The sequence below is a fragment of the Schistocerca serialis genome, chromosome 1, assembly GCF_023864345.2.
Source record: "Schistocerca serialis cubense isolate TAMUIC-IGC-003099 chromosome 1, iqSchSeri2.2, whole genome shotgun sequence".
NCBI classification, from domain to species: Eukaryota; Metazoa; Arthropoda; class Insecta; order Orthoptera; family Acrididae; genus Schistocerca; species Schistocerca serialis.
Window position 1 is genome coordinate 341,256,169 of NC_064638.1, and position 20,539 is coordinate 341,276,707.

General features: G+C 47.3%; 1 protein-coding gene across 1 annotated transcript in view; it reads left to right on the plus strand.

The window, feature by feature from the left end:
• The window catches only part of LOC126470044 (nuclear pore complex protein Nup107), a 260,292-nt gene that overhangs the window by 81,286 nt on the left and 158,467 nt on the right, over positions 1 to 20,539 (plus strand). The window contains exon 3 of the mRNA XM_050097545.1: positions 4,637 to 4,797. Coding sequence (XP_049953502.1) covers positions 4,637 to 4,797 — 161 coding nt within the window. The remainder of the gene's footprint in view (positions 1 to 4,636; positions 4,798 to 20,539) is intronic.

Below are 20,539 nucleotides of genomic sequence, written 5' to 3' on the forward strand. Positions count from 1 at the left end.
CGAACAAGAGGTGACAGAGACGTGTAACCAATGGCACCCCATACCATGATCCCGGGTGATACGCCAGTATGGCGATGACAAATACACGCCTCCAATGTGCGTTCACTGCGATGTCGCCAGACACGGATGTGACCATCATGATGCTGTAAACAGAACCTGGATTCATCCGAAAAATTACGTTTTGCCATTTGTGCACCCAGGTTCGTCGTTGAGTACACCATTGCAGGCACTCCTGTCGGTGATGCAGCGTCAAGGATAACTGCAGCCATGGTCTCTGAGCTGATAGTCCATGCTGCTGCAAATGTCATCGAACTGTTCGTGCAGATCGTTGTTGTCTTGCAAACATCCCCATCTGTTGACTCAGGGATCGAGATGTGGCTGCACGATCCATTACAGCCATGCGGATAAGATGCCTATCATCTCGACTGCTAGTGATAAGAGGCCGTTGGGATCTAGCACGGCGTTCCGTATTCCGTATTCTGCCAACAGTCATTGGATCTCGACCAACGCGAGCAGCATTGTCACGATACGATAAACGGCAATCGTGATAGGCTACAATCCGACCTTTATGAAAGTCGGAAATGTGATGGTATGCATTTCTCCTCCTTACACGAGGCATCACAACATTTCACCAGGCAACGTTGGTCAACTGCTGTTTGTGTATGAGAAATCGGTTGGAAACTTTCCTAATGTCGGCACGTTGTGTCGCCACCAGCGCCAACCTTGTGTGAATGCACTGAAAAGTTAATCATTTAGCGTATCACAGCATCTTCTTCCTGTCTGTTAAATTTTGCGTCTGTAGCAAGTCATCTTCATGGTGTAGCAATTTTAATGGCCAGTAGTGTATAACCCTCTAATTCACCACTGTCGCCTGTAAATGTTCTATACTCAGAATGTAGTACACAAGCGAGAATATTTGTAGGATTGATCGCTTCCTCAGAGCATTTCTCAATAATACGTACTGAAATAACGTGGTTTGTTTTGATGTTTCCATATCCGTTAAGGCACTGAGCCACCTTGGTATACTTTACTAGCCAAAAAATGCTGCTATCGGAACACAAAAAGGCTAATATGCTCCTGTATGGTAATTACACTGAGACGAGCTTTCTGCTCGGTGTACAAATGGGCTGTCCAAAACACTTGATCCTACCTTTCTATCACCAATAGAAGCCGAGGTTCGCATGCGTACCAACGATATTGCGAAAGGTGGAATGAATCAAGCAGTAGCTACTTAACATCTTACAATGTGACTACTTGCCATCAAATACACCCACAATTTTAGCAACTGATACTGGGAATTTTGATTTTTCGCTTAGACATTCTGATAACTCGACGTAACTTTCATTGCAGATCGGCACTTCATAACTGTACGGTCTTCGAAACATAAACAATGCAGTGATAAAATAGGTACATGTGGTTTTTCTCTGTCAATTCAAAACAGAAAGAATGGGCACACATAATCAGAAATTTGATTTACTGGAAACTCGAAGTTGTATAATAATGGACTCTCCTAAACATGTAAAACTCTGAATAAGACGAATGTGTATATGGTCTCCTCACATTCCTCAGTCGTCTACATGTAGAGAGGTGGAAGTTCATATGGTCTCGCTTCAATGCCAGAAACTTCTGCCGAAATGCAGGAAGAGGATCGACACTTAGTATTAAAGGACAGACAATTCAGCTGGTAGCTATGAGGTAACTGGTGAGTTGTGGCGCCCTGGAAATATTCTATGTTCGGAGTTGGCGTGGCCGCATTGGGGTCTCTCGGCGGGCCACATGTTGCCGAATGTTAGCTGGAATCCATCGGCCGCATGGCTGGGAATTCCATGGTGACGTTGTGTCGATGGAGACAGGCCGGGAGTGCCAAAGATGGCGGACTTGGTGAAACCTGAATGGCAGACATTTCACAGTTCGTATACAAATTAATAGTAGCCAGATGAATGATACCTTAAAAAGAAACGTGTACATTATCATTATTTGCATGACGATTCTGATGGTGTAATCAGATTTTCAATGTCTTTATTAGTTGGAAGTTTAGTATCTGACTTGTAAATTATACAAGTAACACCCAGCAACGAATTTCCAAAATCTAAACGCTTCATCTGATTTCGTCGATCGATGTGTCTTTATAAAGCCATTAGTGTAAACCTGAATTGGTATGAATTACAGGCATGTAACTTCAATAGTACACGAGTTATTGGAGGTCAAAGTGGACGATTATTATCGATCACGTCAGGCCATAAGTACTCCACAGAAAAAACGGTAGCAGCATGCTTATAAATATATTTATGGCTGCAATCTATGTCTTTGTTTATATCCGCTATATGCTGTTCATGAAGAAATTATTTACTGTTTTTTTCTGAAACACAGAGACATCAGGCTACTGGCTTAATTTTGTCTTTATCCTCACAATCACTGTGTGAGCGATATGTAGGGGGTTGCAGGATACCCCTAGAGTAATCATTTAAAGCCGGTTCTTGAAACTTTAGTAATAGACGCCTGTCTTTATAAGAGTTCGCCATGTTCAAGTCTGTAATGTTCAGCTGCATGTAGTGCCACAGGGCAGTCTACTTTGCTCTTGGCAACAGTTTGGCAGTGACCATTCATCCTGGTGGACAGCTGGTTGGTGGTCACACCAATATCAAAAACTGTGCAATGATAGCACCAGAGCTGGTCAGTGACATGGCTGCTTTCACAGGTGGCCCAGTCTTCCCTGCTCTTCCTTCTCTCCCCCCTCCCCGCCGCCTTTCCCTGCTCCTCGCTCCCTGTCCTCTTTTCACTCCTCCCTGCTCACAGCACCTTGACACTGTGCCTGTTGGCAGTTCAGTCCCTGCACAATCTTCCAGTCAGTGTGCTTCTCTCACCCCACCCATACCCTGCTATCCCTTCCCCTACCCCACTGCTTCCATGTTACTTCTTCCATTGTATGTGACGGTTGCAGTCAGGTCCGAGCTGCCATAGGTGATGGTCATGTGCACGTGCGCTTTTCTGATGATGAAGGCTTTAACTACTATAGTTTACTTATAATGTTGTTATCCCAACATGGAGTTTCCATTGTTAAAAATACAGATGATGTTCAGTAACATCATTATTATGCAGTCATTTCTGTTTCTGATATTTTTATTACTTAAATATCTTACCAAGATTCTCCTATCCAATTAATAAAAATGTAATTCAGTTTTTAATAAGCCTGAGACCTCAGCTTGTTAGAAGGAATGTACTAATTTCACCATTTCTTTGTAAATTCACTTAATTCATGTACGTAATCCAGTCTTCTTAATTGTTTCATCTTAAGAACATATTCTTTCTCCATTTTGAAATTAAAACCACTATTTGTATATTTTTTTTTTTTTTTTTTTTTTTTTTTTTTTTTTTTTTTTTTTTTTTTTTTTTTTAAAAGGAAGGGGTTGTTCAGGGTCAATAAAATCTGCTGCAGCTGTAATTCCAAAGTTCCTTTATTTGAATAATAGCATGTACACCACTCTCCTGTTTCAAAAAACAATTTCGTATCCAGATGCTACTTAATTACATACGAGAAAACTGTAAAAGTCAAGTAGCCGATTAACAAATTTCTGCAGTCTGTGCAAGTGATGCATGAAAAATGTGGTGTGACTGGTAAGATTACAGGTAAACAGAGCTATATAAGTACTCAGGTAGCCACATGCTGAGTCAGTTACATGGGTCATGGTAGGTGTACTTGACATCCGGCTGCTTGGATGCTTGTATGGTTCTCTGGTCAGCTCCAGTCTATAACAGTTGACCTTACATTTTTCATGTCTCACCTGCTCAGGTCTCTCACACTAATGGATAGTTTTGTTGATTTGTCTGTGTTAGTTGTTCAAGTTTCTTATAGGCAGTTAAGTAGTGCGTGAAGATGGGATTATTGTCCTAAAACCTGGTTAGTGTACATGCCTTTATTCAAATAAAGGAACTTCAGAATTGCAACTGCAGCAGATTTTATGCCCCAAGAACAATTCAAGGAACAGTTGTGGATATCCCACTAAGAATGTAGTATAACAACATGGGACTTTAATACGTTTTCCAAACGATATTTTTTCAGGTCTTAGTAAAATCAACCAAATGTTACATCACTATTGTGTTGCATATCAAATTGAAGCTTAACCCAAGGCGTTTACATTGATGTCAGTTTCAGACCCCTGCTATGTATAGTTTTGAATTTAGGTATTTTTGCTTTATTGCACTTTAGAAAAATGACCAATTTTCATTCCTTTAAGTTTCAAAAATAACTGATGTAGGCATTCAAAGAGTGAAATTTTGTACTAGTTCTTCATTCTGTGTGTGCATAGAACAACCAAAAAATAGTCAAAATCTTACACTAAAGTCCAAATCATTAATTGATTCGATATGGTAAATAGTGTGTACCATACATCGCTACAAACTGTCGTGGACTGGAATGACAGGTACTACTGTTGCTCTTTGTGAACTGTGGACACACTTTCTCATTACTTTGGTTTCAGGAAGTTTGTTTCAAGATGTTTATAAAAATAGTAGAGCGTTTAACTAATAAGAAATCAAATGTGATTATTTGCTTTTCATTGTGAAATTGAATGCTAATACTATTTTTCTTGTGCTTAATATTTATATGTTGTGCAAGGATTTCTGCTACTTTCATTAGATGCTGACAGTCTCTACACTTTATTCCTGGAGTCTCTGCAACAACATGCAACTGAAAGGAGGATTTTTGATATAGTGCTTGCTTTAATTCAGAACTGCAAGCATACAATTCAGCTGATAACTGAAAACTGGAAGAGGAAGAGGTCAAAGTTGAGTGTAGAGGTAATGTAGAATCATTTTTTCCCTCAGCTGAAAACATATTGTCATTAAAATAAAATAAAAAGTGGTTAACATTCTAAATTTCATTTGTATTTGTTTTCTGTATGCAGCAGGACAACAGAATCAGTTTGTATAGGACAGGTTACGAGATATTTATATCTTCATCTTTCTGAGTTGCCACAGATTATTTCAACAAACTCATTCCAGTCTTCACACAGAAATGTTTGAATTTACAATTTCCACCCCACCTACCCTGACAGATCCAACCACAAGATCCGAAGATCCTCCTGTTTCAAAGTATTTGCCCCCCTCCCCCCCACCCCCCACCCCCAAACCTTCCTCCACTCACTCCTGGTACTGAGTACTGTAATTTATCCAAGCATTTAATAGTGTAAACTTTCAGTTGTGTGCACTTATTCAGCTGCAATGTAAACAAGTAATAATCCACATCACCTTTTCCACCAAGAAGAAAGTGATTTTAGTGTTCTGTGTATTATGGTTTTTTTGTGATGGATCAGTTAATGCCACTGAACAAGTAGGTAAATCAAAACAACTTATTTACAGAAAATAATAAGTAGCAAATGCTTTTATGTTGTATGTAAAATAATTTCTTTGTCTATATGTTTGTGACTGAGTCCAAGCTCCAGTTTTGAAAAGTTTTAGATCTACATCTACACCTATGCTCTGCAAACCACAGGAGTGCGAGAAGAATGATAGTTTGAATGCCTCTGTGCATGCAGCAGTTATTCTAACCTTATCCTTACAGTCTCTATGTAAGCAATATGTAGGGGGTTATAGTATATTCCTAGCATCATAATTTAAAGCTAGTTCTCGAAACTTTATTAATAAACATTTTTTGGGATATTTTACGTCTCTCTTAGAGTCTGCCAGTTCAGTTCCTTCAGTATCTCTGTGACACTTTCCCATGGATGAAACAAACCTGTGACTATTTGTGCTTCCCTTCTCTTTATATGTTCAATATCCTCTTTTAGTCCTGTTTGGTATGGGTCCCACACACTTTAGCAGTATTCCAGAACCTGTCACATGAGGGATTTGTAAGCAGTCCCCTTTATAATTTGATTGCACTTGCCCAGTAGCCTACCGATAAACTACCACCTACTTCACTTACAACTGAGCCTATGTGATCATTCCATTTCGTATCCCTATGAAGTGTTACACCCAAGTATTTGTATGAGTTGGCTGATTCGAACTGTGTCTCATTGATATTGTATTAATAGGATTATATGTTTTTTTGTTTTATGAAGTGCATAATTTTACATCTATGAACATTTAAATCAAGTTGCCAATCTTAGCACCACTTTTAAATCTTACCAAGATCTGACCGAATGTTTATGCAGCTTCTTTTGGGCAGTATTTCGTTGTGTATAACTTCATCATCTGGAAAAAGTATGAGGTTACTGTTATTATGGCCTGCAAGGTCATTAATATACAACATGAACAGCAAGGGACCCAACACACTTTCCTATGGCACATCTGAAGAAACTTCTTTGCATTGAGGATTAACTTATGAAAATGACACCCTTGTTAAAATTGGTATACTATTGTAATGGTAGGATGATCTCTAAAGTGTTTTGTGAGCTGCGTGAAAGAAATAAATGCAGTATAATTATGTCTAAAAACAAAGATGCTGTAACTATCCAAAAACAAAGATGCTGTAACTATCCAAAAACAAAGATGCTGTTACTTACCAAACGAAAGCGTTGGTATGTTGATAGAGACAAAACACACACACACACACACACACACACACACACAAATTACAAGCTTTCGCAACCCACGTTTGCTTCATCAGGAGAGAGGGAAAGACGAAAGGATGTGGGTTTTAAGAGAGAGGGTAAGGAGTCATTCCAGTTCCGGGAGCGGAAAGACTTACCTGCGCGCACACACACACACACACACACACACACACACACACACACACACACACACACACACACACACAGGTCTGCCTGTGTCTGTATATGTGCGGATGGAGAGGTGTGTGTGTGTGTGTGTGTGTGTGTGTGTGTGTGTGTGTGTGTGTGTCTATACACACACGAGTGTATACCTGTCCTTTTTTCCCCCTAAGGTAAGTCTTTCCGCTCCCGGGATTGGAATGACTCCTTACCCTCTCCCTTAAAACCCACATCCTTTCGTCTTTCCCTCTTTCCTGATGAAGCAACCGTGGGTTGCGAAAGCTTGTAATTTTTGTGTGTGTTTGTCAATTTTTTGTCTCTATCAACATACCAAAGCTTTCGTTTGGTAAGTTGCAGCATCTTTGTTTTTAGATATATTTTTCCCGCGTGGAATGTTTCCCTCTATTATATTCATACAATATAATTATGATTACTTAATGAAGTGCATGTAGTTATCTTCCCTGTCTGTGTCCCCCCCTGCAGGTCCGTGGATTAGAATAGGCCCAAGTTATTCCTGCCTGTCGTAAGAGTTGACTAAAAGGAGTCTCAAACATCTCGGCCTTTTTGTGATGGTCCCCTGTAGGGTTTGAGCATCATTCTCCAAAAATTTTTCTGAAGAGCGAGCCAATTGGGGAACGGCTTCTTATGTGCTGCATAGAGTCTATTGTGTGTTGAGACCTTTAGCTTCTTCATCGTCGTAGATCTGCAATTTCGCTCATTCTTCAGCTATTATGTGAGGACACCTTCCCAGGTGCATTTCCTCCATCCACAGTGCGGTGTCGTTTTCTGTGCTGGCAATGATGATGGACTTGTTTGCACGTGTCATCTGGCATGGTAGCCAGTCTGTTGTGGTGGAGTTGCCATATACCCTCTTGGTTGTGGCTTTCTGACTATACAGGGATTGCTCTGCTCATGCCTGCACCGTTAACTCCACATGAATGCCAAGGAGTAGATGCCAGTCTACCTGGAACATCAGGACTCTCAGCAATGGCCATCCTGCCAAGTGACCTTTGCTGAGGTTGGGTGGTGCCTGTAGGGAGGGCCTCTGGCCAAAGTAGGTGGCATCAGGGCAGATGACATGCCATGAAGCACACAGTCATCACTTGCTGGTGGTCAAACACAAGCAGTCTCTAAGCATTCGAGGTCTCAGTTTAATGCAAGGAAGTATTCCCCTCCCTGACCACACCAACGTAGTAGCGCTGGGCTAAAGGTGTAATCGAACCTTATTCACGCCAGTACCTAGTTTGTACGAGAGTTGATGGGGAATCCTTCATGTTGATGAAGCCTTAATATTTTGTGGAGCAGTTAGAGGACAAGTTTGGGGAGGTGGAGGGATTGTCTAAAATCTGCGATCTGGGTCAGTCCTGATAAAAACAGCATCCCTGCCCAGTCACGGGCATTACTCACCTGTGACAAGCTGGGGGTATTTGTGTTTCCATCTCACCCTATAAGAGCTTAAATATGGTCCAAGGTATTATATTCCACAGTGACATTGTTTTGCAGTCAGATGACGAGCTGTGCGCCACCTTGGTGGCGAGGTATTCATTTCGCCTGGCATGTCCATGTGGATCCAAAGGATAATCAGGTGGTCACCGGTGTCTTCATCATGGCCTTTGAGGGTGTTACATTACCAAAGAAGGTCAAGGTGATGGTATAATGCTGTGATGTGAAGCCATATATCCCTCTCCCAATGTGGTGCTTTAAGTGCTGGAAGTTTGGGCATATGTCTTCCCGCTGTACTTCCAGTGTCACATGTCGCAATTGTGGACATCCATCACATCCCAATATTCCATGTGCTCCACCTCCCACATGTGTCAGCTGCGGCAAGCAACATTCCCCTTGCTCACTGGACTGCAGGATTCTACAGGAAGAAAGGAAAATCATGGAATACAGGACTCTGGATCAACTGAACTACACTGAGGCTGAGAAAAAATTTGAAAGGCTGTATCTTGTGCGCACAACAGCATCTAAGGCCACAGCTACAACTCCGATTCCAGCCCAATCAGTTCAGCCATTTATAGTTGGCCCTCAGGCTTGCAAGACTGTCTTTGTTGCTAACGTGTTGCCTACTTAGAGAGGAATGCCCCCCCCCCCCCCCCCCCCCCCCCCCCCGTCCAACCATCGGGGACATCAGTCCCCACTTACCAGTCTTCTTTGGCTGCTCTCGCTAGGAAGTGGTCCCTTGGGTAACTCCCTTCACAGGTTCTTACCAGAGGGAAAGTGGTCACGACAGTGGCTGAAGCACCCACAGACAACTGGTCGTAGGGCTTAAAGATCCTCCTCAGTCCCCAAGACTGAATCAGTGAAGCCCACCCAGCCAGTCAGAGAAATATAAGAAGAAGAAGAAGAAGAAGACCCCCAAGGAAAAATAATTGGTGGTGGCGCCCACACCACTACTACCTAAAAGTTGTGTGTTTGAGGATGAGGTGGAGATTCTGGCAATCCCCGAGGACCTAGATCTTGCCAAACCCTCAGACATGGTGGATATAGTTTGCACAGGTACTCAATCGATGGCAGCAGGTGACCCTGAGGTATAAACTTCCTCCTTGATTGCTTCATACATTCCCAGCATCAAGACAGTGTTATCCTCCAGTGGAACTGTGGCGGTTTTTCCGCCACCTGGCTGAGCTATGACAACTGTCAAGCTTTACGCTTGCTTTCTGCATTGCCCTCCAGGAAAACTGGTTCTCGGCAATGTGGAACCCTGTCCTTCGCAGCTATAGGGAATGTTACAAAAACTGTAGTGGCTCCAATAGTGTGTCGGGTGGAGTATGCAACCATGTCCTGAACTCTGTAAGTAGCCAACCTGTGCCCCTTCAAACTCCTCTCGAAGCAGTGGCTCTCAGGATAAGATGATAAGGACAACACAAGAAATAACTGACTGCAATAGATATCTTCCTCCAAATGGTGCAGTACCCCTGAACACATTGGTCACAATGATTAATAAACTCCCAAAACCTTTCCTACTTTTGGGAGATTTTAAGACCCATAACCCCATGAAGGGTGGCACCATGATTACTGGCTTAGGTAGGGCTGTCAAGAATTTACTATCTCAACTCGACATCTCCTTCTTAAATTCTGGGGCCCCCTACCATATTCCTGTCACCCCCCCCCCTCCCCCCCACCCCCCGTCATTCCCCAAGACACCTACCCTGATGGGCATTAAACAAGGCAGACTGGGAAGCTTTCAACTCTGCTGTCATCATTGAATCTCCCCCACACAATGACATCGATGTAGTGGTTGAGCGAGTAACCACAATGATCATCTCTGTGGTGAAAAATGCGATCCCTTGTTCCCTTGTGCCACGGTGAAAGACGGTGCCTTGGTGGTCGGCAGAAATCGCTGATGCCATTAAAGAGTATAGACAGGCTTTAAAGCGACATAAGCGGCACCCATCACCGGAGAACCCAATATCTTTTAAAAGGCTCCATGCCAGTGTTTGCCAGCTCATAAAAAGATGGTTGGGAGACATTTGTGTCAACCATTGGGTACTATACATCGCCTTCACAAGTCTGACGAAGATCAGATGCACCCTTGGGTACCAGACCTGAACGGGTATCCCTGTCATTAATATCAGTGGAGTGTTATCTACCAATGCAAACGCAATTGCTGAGCACTATGCTCAGGCTTCTGCGTCGGAGAATTACCCCCCACCCCGATTTTCGTACCATCGAGGGCGGATGGAAGGCAAACTCCTCCCGTTCACTACACACTACAGTGAACTGTATGATGCTCCATTCACTGAGTGGGAGCTCCTCCTCGCCCGTACACATTGTCCCGACACTGCCCCTGGGCCAGATGGCATCCATGCTCAGATGATTAAACATCTTTCTTTGGACTACTAGAAAAATATCCTCATCTTCAGGGGCATCTGGAGTTCAGTGATGGAGAGCACTGTCATTCCAGTGCTCAAACCTGGAAAAAACCCACTTGATGTGGATAGCTATCGGTGCATCAGCCTCATCTACATTCTTTGTAAGTTGTTAGAATGTGTGGTGAGTGGGCGGTTGTTTTGGCTCCTTGAGTCCCGGGTCCTACTGGCTCCGTGCCAGTGCAGTTTTTGCCAGGGTTGCTTTACCACTGATAACCTACTGTCCCTTGAGTCTGCCATCTGAACAGCCTTTTCCCACTGCCAACACCTGGTTGCCGTCTTTCTTGATTTAAGAAGTGTCTACGACATGACCTCGTGATACCATATCCTAGCCACATTACATGAATGGCGTCTCCAGAACCTACTCCCGATTTTGATCCAAAACTTCCTCTTGCTCTGTAATTTCCGTGTCCAAGTTGTTGCCTCCCATAGTTCCCCCATATCCAGGAGAATGGGGTCCCGCAAGGCTCCGCGTTAAGTGTCTTCCTATTTTTAGGGGTCATTAACGGTCTAGCAGCAGCTGCGGAGCCATCCGTCTCACCTTCTCTGTACGCAGACGACTTTTGCATTTCGTACTGCTCCTCCTGTATTGGAATTGCTGAGCGGTGCTTACAGGGTGCCATCCGCAAGGTGCAGTCATGGGCTCTAGCCCATGGCTTCCAGTTTTCAGCCACGTAGTCGGCATCATGCACTTCTGTCAGAGTCTTAAAATTCATCCACATCCAGAACTATACCGGGACAGCGATCCACTCGTGGTAGTGGAGACATATCGATTCTTAGGACTGGTTTTCAATGCCCGATTGACTTAGCTTCCTCATCTTCGTCAGTTGAAGTGGAAGCGCTGGCAGCACCTCAATGCGCCCCCAGGGGGTCACAACTCTCTGCCTGCCCCCCCCCCCCCCCCTCTCGCCCCTACCTCTTTTCTTACCTTTCTCCCCCTCTGGGAGTATCTTTTGTGCCTACGTCCGGAGACAGACGCTCGAAAATGTAACACATTCTTCGCTTTCTCTGCTTGCAAGTCTTCGTCCTTCCTTTGTCCTCCTCTTTACCTTACCTCTCCTCTTTACCCTTTTCTCTGCTGCGGCGTTTGAGACCCCTCTTCTTTCCTTTCCCTTTCTTTATTTTTCCCTTCACTCTCTTCCTCCCTGTGCGTGTCAGAAGGCCGACCCACGCATTTCCCTGGGTAGCCGGTGACGGGGTAACGCATAATTCCCCACCACGGGTAGACAGATAGGACACTTACGTACCCCCTGGTAACGGCCAGGCCCAGGGAGGGGTGATTACCCGAGCTGATACCTTCTGAAAGTGCCGATTGGTCCCTTCGTCCGTTTGTCGGGAGGTGTGACCTGAGGTGTGAACAATCACCTAAGGCGGGAGTGCCCTCAGAGAGGGCCCCCACAAGGGAGGAGCGCGCCATCGGAGACGCCGGTAATCATGGGGGATTCTTCCGCAATGGTTCCCTCACCTTCCACTATGTCTGCTCACAAGAGTAAGTTCACCGAGTCCCAGCCACAGACAGTTCTTCCATCGTTGCCACAGTTCCTTGTTGTTTCTCGGTCTGACGAAGGTCACGACTTCTCCACGGTCAACCCTTTCATTATTCAGAAAGGTGTCGACGCAGTTGCAGGTCCTGTAAAGTCTTGTTCCAGGTTACGAAATGGCACCTTGTTGTTAGAAACAGTCAGTGCCCTCAAGGCCCAAAAATTGCTGCGTACTTCACTGCTACACACCTTCCCTGTCCGGGTGGAAGCGCACCGCACTTTAAATTCCTCACGTGGGGTCATTTATACACGCTCCCTCGACGGATTGTCCGACGAGGAAATTCAACACTACCTGTCTGACCAGTGCGTAACGGCTGTTCATAGAGTCATGAAAAGGGTTGACACGAACATCGTTCCAACCTGTACTGTCTTATTGACATTTGACAGAGTTCAACTCCCATCAAACATCAAAGCGGGCTATGAGATAATTTCCGTTCGCCCTTACATCCCAAAGTCCTACGTGTTGCTATCAATGTCAGCAGTTCCAGTCCTGTTCCAATCCGGCCAAATGTGTTACGTGTGGCAAGGATGCCCATGAGGGTGCTTGTCCACCTTCATCCCCTCGTTGCATCAACTGTATGGGTGACCACTCTGCTTCCTCTCGAGATTGCCCCATTTTTAAAGACGAAAAGCTCATCCAGGAAATCAGAGTGAAGGAAAAGGTGTCGACCTTTGCTGCTCGAAAATTATTCGCCAGTCGAAAGCCCACTGTGCCTCAGACAGGTAAATACAGCACTGTCCTTGCTCTCCCCGGCCAACAAAGGAGGCGGCCATGCAGACTTGCCATCTCACCTTTAGTGCCACAGTCGTCAGATCGGCCAGCGCAAAGATTGCCCGTTCAACCTCCCCACTTTCGACTTTCGCCTGCTCACTCTAAGGCTCACCCTTCATCGGGTTCTGCTAAATCTTGAGCCCAAAAGTCAGACACTCGGACTTCCAAAAAAGAGCCTTTACATGAAGATGTTTTACGTACCCCAAATTCACAACCATCAGTTCCTCCTTCATCTAAACATCCTGTTTCCGAGAAGGCTAATAAGAAACCCAGTTCCTCTCCTTCTCCGCCACGGCGTGTCTCATCTTCAGCACCACCTGGCGGTAGCCACCCTCGGCCGTCTTGTGTGTTGCCGAGGTTCACTGCTGGCGGCCGATCAACCGGCCAATCGCTGGTGGCTAGAGCTGCTCCTGAACAGCCTATGGATCAGGATCTTTTGCCTTCGGCTGACTGCCGTTCCACGCTGTCAGTCGCAAGCTCTGCGCTGTTTTTGAGTTGAGGGCAACGTTGGTCACATTCTTCCATTTTCTGTCCACCCTATGTCCATTATCCATTGGAATATATGTGGCATTCGAGCCAATCGGGATGAATTGTCGATCCTCTTACAATCCTACTCGCCAGTCATCTTCTGTCTTCAGGAAACAAAGCTGCGTCCCCATGACCGCTTTGTTTTCCTCCATTTTCAGTCAGTCCGATTTGATCTCCCGTCTGTTGAAGGCACTCCAGCACATGGAGGACTCATGATTCTTCTCCATGATACTCTCCATTATCACCCAATCCCCTTAAACACAGTGATTTCCCTAAATCACTCCAGGCAAATGCCGGGATGGTTCCTTTCAAAGGGCACGGCCGACTTCCTTCCCCGTCCTTCCCTAATCTGATGAGGCCGATGACCTCGCTGTCAGGTCTCCTTCCCCAAACCAACCAACCAACCTTAAACACTTCCTTCCAAGCTGTCGCTGTCCGTCTTTCCCTTTCTGGATACACCTTCTCTCTTTGTACTGTATACATTCCATCGTCCACACCAATGGCACGAGCTGATCTCCTTCATCTTCTTGGTCAGCTTCCACCCCCGTATTTGCTGGTTGGGGACTTCAATGCTCACCACCCGCTTTGGGGATCTCCAAATCCTTGTCCACGTCTATTGATAGACGTCTTCCACCAAGCGGATCTTTTCTGCCTCAACACTGGGGACCCTACATTTTTGTCTGCCTCCACGACAAATTTCTCTCATTTGGAACTTTCGGTCGGTACTGTTCCGCTAGCTCGCCACTTCGAATCGTTCGCCCTTGCTGATACACACTCGGGTGACCACTTTCCATGTGTCCTTCGATTGCAGCCACACCTGTCATATATGCGCCCGCGACACTGGACGTTTGCCCAAGCCGATTGGACACTTTTTTCGTCTCTAGCGACATTTGATGACCGTCACTTTCATAGCGTCGACGATGAGGTCACTCATATTACAGACATTATTCTTTCAGCTGCGGAACGTTCAATACCTCGCACCTCCGAATTGCCCCGGCGCCCCCCAGTTCCTTGGTGGAACGAGGCATGCCGTGACGCAATACGTGAGCGGCGGCGTGCTCTTAGCGTTTCCAGACACCATCCTACATTGGCCAACTGTATCCGCTATAAGCAGTTCTGTGTGCGATGCCGTCGCGTCATCCGCGATAGCAAGTCAAGCTGGGACTTCTTTACTAGCTCATTTAACACCTTCACTCCCTCCTCGGAAGTTTGGAATCAGATTCGACGGTTATCTGGCGCGCCTAGTTTCTCCCCGGTCTCTGGGCTCACTGTCGCGCATGATACATTAGTCGACCCCATCGCAATTTCTAACTCATTGGGTCAACACTTTGCTGAGATTTCGAGTTCTTCAAATTACCCGCCAGCGTTTCTCCCGAAGAAACGCGCTGCGGAAATGCAACCTCTTGCCTTCTCCTCTCAAAATCGCGAAAGCTACAACACTGTTTTCTCCATGCTGGAACTCCAACATGCATTTTCTTCTTCTCGCTATTCTGCCCCGGGACCGGATGGTATCCACATCCAAATGTTGCTGCATTTATAATACAATAGTCTGCGTTACCTCCTTCGCCTTTATAATCGAATGTGGATCGACAGTACTTTCCCCAGACGATGGCGGGAAGCTATCGTCGTCCCTGTTCCGAAACCTGGAAAGGACAAACATCTCCCCTCTAGCTATCGCCCCATTTCTCTCACGAGTAGTGTATGTAAGGTTATGGAGCGTATGGTGAATTGCCATTTAGCTTGGTGGCTGGAGTCCTGCAGTCTTTTAACACCTGCCCAATGCGGTTTCCGAAAGCATCGTTCTGCAGTTGACCATGTTGTTGCCCTCTCCACTTATATCATGAACAATTTTCTCCAGAAACGCCAAACAGTAGCAATATCTTTTGATCTGGAGAGAGCATACGATACCTGTTGGAGGACAGGCATCCTCCGCACACTGTTCTCTTGGGGCTTTCGAGGTCGGCTGCCCCTTTTTCTTCGCGAATTTATGGCAGAGCGCACATTTAGAGTGCGGGTGAACACTACTCTCTCCCGTACTTTCTCCCAAGAAAACGGGGTACCCCAGGGCTCTGTGTTAAGTGTTGTACTGTTTGCCATTGCCATAAATCCCATTATGGATTGTCTCCTTCCTGATGTCTCGGGCCCCCTCTTTGTGGATGATTTTGCGATCTTCTACAGCTCTCAACCGACCAGCCTTCTTGAACGACGTCTTCAAGGATGTCTCGATCGCCTCCACTCTTGGAGCATCAAAACTGGCTTCCGCTTTTCTCCCAGTAAGACTGTGTGTGTTAATTTTTGGTGTCGTACGGAGTTTCTTCCACCTTCCTTACATCTAGGACCTGTCAACCTTCCGTTTTCGGACGTCGCCTTAGTGCGATCGAAATTGGACTATGGAAGCATAGTTTACTCCTTTTACTCCTCTGCTCGGCCGTGTATTCTTCGTTGTCTCGACTCTATCCACCACCATGGATTACGTTTAGTGTCTGGAGCTTTTTACACCAGCCCTGTGAAAAGCCTTTATGCTGAGACTGCTGAACCTCTGCTGTCCAATCGGCGAGCTGTCCTTCTGAGTCGTTTGCTAGCTATCTGTCTTCCATGCCTGCAAATCCGGCCCATGACATTTTTTTTTTGACGCCTCCTTGGATTTAGGGTATGCAGGCCACCCATCCTCCCTACTACCACCGGGAGTCCGCTTCCGTCAAATGCTCCATTCTCTTTCCTTCCGCTTTTCTAAAACTTTCTTGACAACTTGGGGTACAGCACCGCCTCGGCTCCGTCCCCGGACCTGCCTGCTCAGTGACCTTCGTCAGTTTCCCAAAGATGGTACCCCTTCACTTGTTTATCGTCGGGCATTTGCTGCTCTATGCGCACAAATGAAGGATGCCACATTTATTTACACTGATGGCTCAAAAACATCGTTAGGTGTTGGGAGTGCCTATATTGTTGGCAACACCCCAAATCGATTTTGGCTTCCCGACCAATGTTTGGTTTATACTGCGGAGCTTTACGCTGTTCTCTAGGCTGTCCAATACATCCGTTGCCATCAGCGGATACAGTATGTTACCTGTTCAGATTCTCTCAGCTCTCTCCTCAGTCTCCAAGCTGTCTACCCTGTCCACCCTCTGGTCCACCGGATTCAGGACTGCCTCCACTTGCTCCACTTGGGGGGCGTCTGTGGCGTTCCTCTGGATCCCAGGACACGTTGGTATCTGTGGGAATGAGGCGACCGATATAGCAGCCAAGGCGGCAGTCTCTCTTCTTCAGCCAGCTATTTGCATGATTCCCTTCGTTGATCTACGGAGTGTTTTATGTCGTCTTGTTGCTCTTTTATAGCACGCACATTGGTCGACACTTCCCAATAGTAAATTGTGGGACGTGAAAGCTCTTCCCTGTGCTCAGACCTCGTCCCCCCGAACGCGTCGTCGGGAGGAGGTAATTTTAACTAGACTCCGGATAGGGCACTGTCTTTTTAGCCATCGACATCTTTTAAGTGGCGATCCTCCCCCACTCTGTCCCCACTGCTCTCAGCTGTGGACGGTAAGACGGCTTTTACTTGAGTTCCCCTATTTTGCTCCTTTACGCGCCTGTCTACAGCTGTCGCCTGATCTATCTTCCATTTTAGCAGATGACACGCGCTCAGCCGATAGCGTTCTCGAGTTTATTAGTGCCAGTGAGATGTCAGTCATTAGAAGCTCTTTTCGGGGACAACCAGCCCCCTTCTATAGTGGTTTTTTAAAGCTTTCCTTCTGTTTTTAGTTTCTCCAATTTTTTTAGTTTTGTTGCCCTTGCTGCTGGTTTCCAGTTTCGTCTTTTTACCTTTTCCTGCGTCACAGACCGGGCGCTAATGACCGTAGCAGTTCTGCGCCCTAAAACCATAACGTAAAAAAAAGGCACCTCAATGGCCTCCGTTGCCTGAGCAACTCCAACTGGGGTGCAGATTGCTCTGCACTGCTGCAGCTGTACAAAGCCCTTGTTCAATCCCACCTTTACTATGGGAGTCTAGTTTATGGTTTGATGGCACCCTCAGTGTTTCAGTTACTAGACCCAGTGCACCATTGTGGAGTTTGACTAGCTTTTAGGACGAGTCCAGTGATCTGCATACTGGTGGAGGCTGGGGTGGGGTCCCTCCTTTGCAGATCGGACGCTGACAACTGCTCGCCAGTTATGTCACACACATTCATATCTCCCTGGGGCATCCAAGTTATCATCTCCTTTACCCAACCACGGCGGTTCATGTGCTGCATCGGCGACCCAGTTCAAGGATTAAGATTATGATGGCAATTCATGTTCAGCCCCTTCTGTGTGACCGAGCCCTTTTCTTCACAGCCTCTCCTCCAGGTCCATTCATATATATATATCTCCATGGTGTATACCTAGGCTGCAGCTTAGTCTGGACCTTTCGCATGTCCCTAAGGACTCAGTTCCTCCCGAGGCTCTCCATTTCACTTTCTCTTGATTCTTGACACATCCTGGGGCTCTGAAGTAGTTTACCTCAACAGCTTGATGGCTGATGGTCACATTGGCTTTGCCTGTGCTCATGCCGGACATATTGAACAGCATTACTTGCCGGATGGCTGCAGTGTTATTACTGCAGAGCTGGTGGCCATACTTCGTGCTCTGGAGCATATGTGTTCGTGCTCTGGTGAGTCTGTTCTTGTCTGTAGTGACTCCTTGAGTGGCTTACAAGCTATTGATCAGTGCTACCATTGCCATCCTTTGGTAGTGAGCATTCAGGAGTCTGTCTCTGCACTGGAATGGTCTGGTTTTTTAGTGGTGTTTGTCTGGACCCCAGGACACATCGGACACTTCGGCAATGAACTTGCTGACAGGCTACTTGGAAACTGCTTCTGGACATCAGCATCTCTGCAACTGGCCTGCGCTCAGTATTATGCTGCAAGGTTTTCGGGTTTGAGATATGGAACAGCATAACCTTGTTACGCACAACAAACTGTGTGCTATAAAGGAGACTACGAATGTGGGGTTCCCCCCTGCGGGTCCGGGGTAAGAATAGGCCCGAGGTATTCCTGCCTGTCGTACGAGGCGACTAAAAGGAGTTTCAACCGTTTCGGCCTTCCATGTGATGGTCCCCCTTGGGGTTTGACCTCCATTTTTCAAAATTCTACAGGAGTACGAGCCTTTTGGGGAAGGACACCTTACGTGGTGTACCACTGGTCCTAAGTGCACTAAGAACTTGGCACTCAGCATTGCACCGGCGTTGTAACCGTACCCACTATTCCTCAAATTGGGCCTAAACGCCTGATGGGTTGTCCAAGTTACGCCCATAGTGCATCTCCATCTGCACCAGCGATCATGATGGACTTTCCATGGCACCAGAAATCCAGCACGGTAGCCAGCCCGTTGTGGTGGGGTCGTCATGTACCCTCTAGGTTGTAGCCCCCTGACAACACAGGGATCGTACTGCCGATACCTGAGCTGCACCCTCCCCACGTCGGCCAAGGAGTAGATGCCAGTCTCCTTGGGGCATCAGGACTCCCGGCAATGGTCATCCTGCCAGGTGGCCCTTGCTGCGGCTGGGTGGCGCCCGTGGGGAGAGCCCCTGGTCGGAGTGGGTGGTATTGGGGCGGACGTTTCGCAGATGAAACGTCAACACATATCAGGTCGCTCTGCGGCCGAGTCTTTCAAAAGAAAAGGTACCGTTTCTAGTTCTGGTTCTCCTGCCCTTTCCCCCTTGGCCACTCCATGGGAGGAGGGACAGGCCCGCCGGCTTGGGGCGAAGTACTTCCCCGCTATTTGGTCTGTTCTCGAACCGATGGGGGGACATTCGCCACCTCCACGCCCATGTTCTTTGTTCAGCACATTGAGGACATCTTCGGGGAAATCGAGGCTCTCAGCAAGATGCGTTCAGGGTCCGTTCTTATCAAGACCACCTCCGCCACACAGTCGGCGGCGCTCCAGGCGTGCGACCACCTAGGGGACATCCCAGTATCCATTGTCCCACATCTGGCACTACATAGGACGCAGGGGGTTATTATTCATCGTGACCTCCTGCTACAATCTGATGAGGAGCTCAGGGCCAACCTGGAGCGCCGAGGCGTGCATTTCGTCCGGCGAGTCCAGCGCGGCCCCAAAGACCGTCGCATCGACACCGGGGCCTTTATCCTCGCCTTCGAGGGGGACGTTCTCCCAGAGAAGGTAAAGGTGATGTGCTACCGGTGTGACGTGCGACCTTACGTCCCGCCTCCTATGTGCTGTTTTAGGTGTTTGCGCTTTGGGCACATGTCGTCACGGTGTGAGGCTGAGCCCATTTGTGGCGATTGTGGACGTCCTCTTCGTGAGGAACATACATGCACCCCACTACCTCGGTGCATTAATTGTCCTGGCGTCCACTCGCCTAGATCCTCAGACTGCCCCGCATATCAGAAGGAGAAGAAGATACAAGAAATCAAAACTTTGGATCGGCTCTCTTATTCTGAGGCCAGGAAGAAGTATGACCGCCTCCATCCCGTGCCATTGACCACTTCGTTTGCCTCAGTTGTGTCCACTCCTTCCGCGGTATCCTCACCCCTATCCTGTCCCCCCTCCACCTCCTCCGCCCATCAGGGGGCTCTGCCTCCGCCTCCCAAATCCCTCCCTTCCAAATCCTCCTCCCCCGTGGCCCCCACCCCCTCTGCCCCAGGGGCCACCCTTCCTCCTCCTCCCCCCACGCCACCTGAGAAGCGATCCTCTTCTCAGGCGTCCATCGGGGAAACGTTCCGGACCCCAGCTTCCGAGGTCCGGCGTTCCAAAACGGACCCCGTGCGTGAGGACCTTCTTCGGGTCCAGCCCACCATCCCTGTGCCTCCTCGGCCTTCCAAGAAGGCCTCCAAGAAGAAGTCTCTATCCCCCTCTCCACCCCGGCGCGTTTCGTCTGACGCTCCATCCGCGAGTCGCTGCTCCCGGCCGTCCTCAGTTTCGCCGGGACGCTCTGCTGCCAGGCGCTCAGCTGGCCTTTCGTTGGCCAATGATGCTGCCCCTCCTACACAACCAGGGACAGCGGCCGCAGCTGGCGACGAGTCGATGGAACCGGATCCGCCTCCCGTCGGTTGTAGCGTTGTTCCCTCGCAACCTGGCCCTCCGCGGCCGTCGAGGTGACCAGCTCTTCCCCTGTCTCGTTCC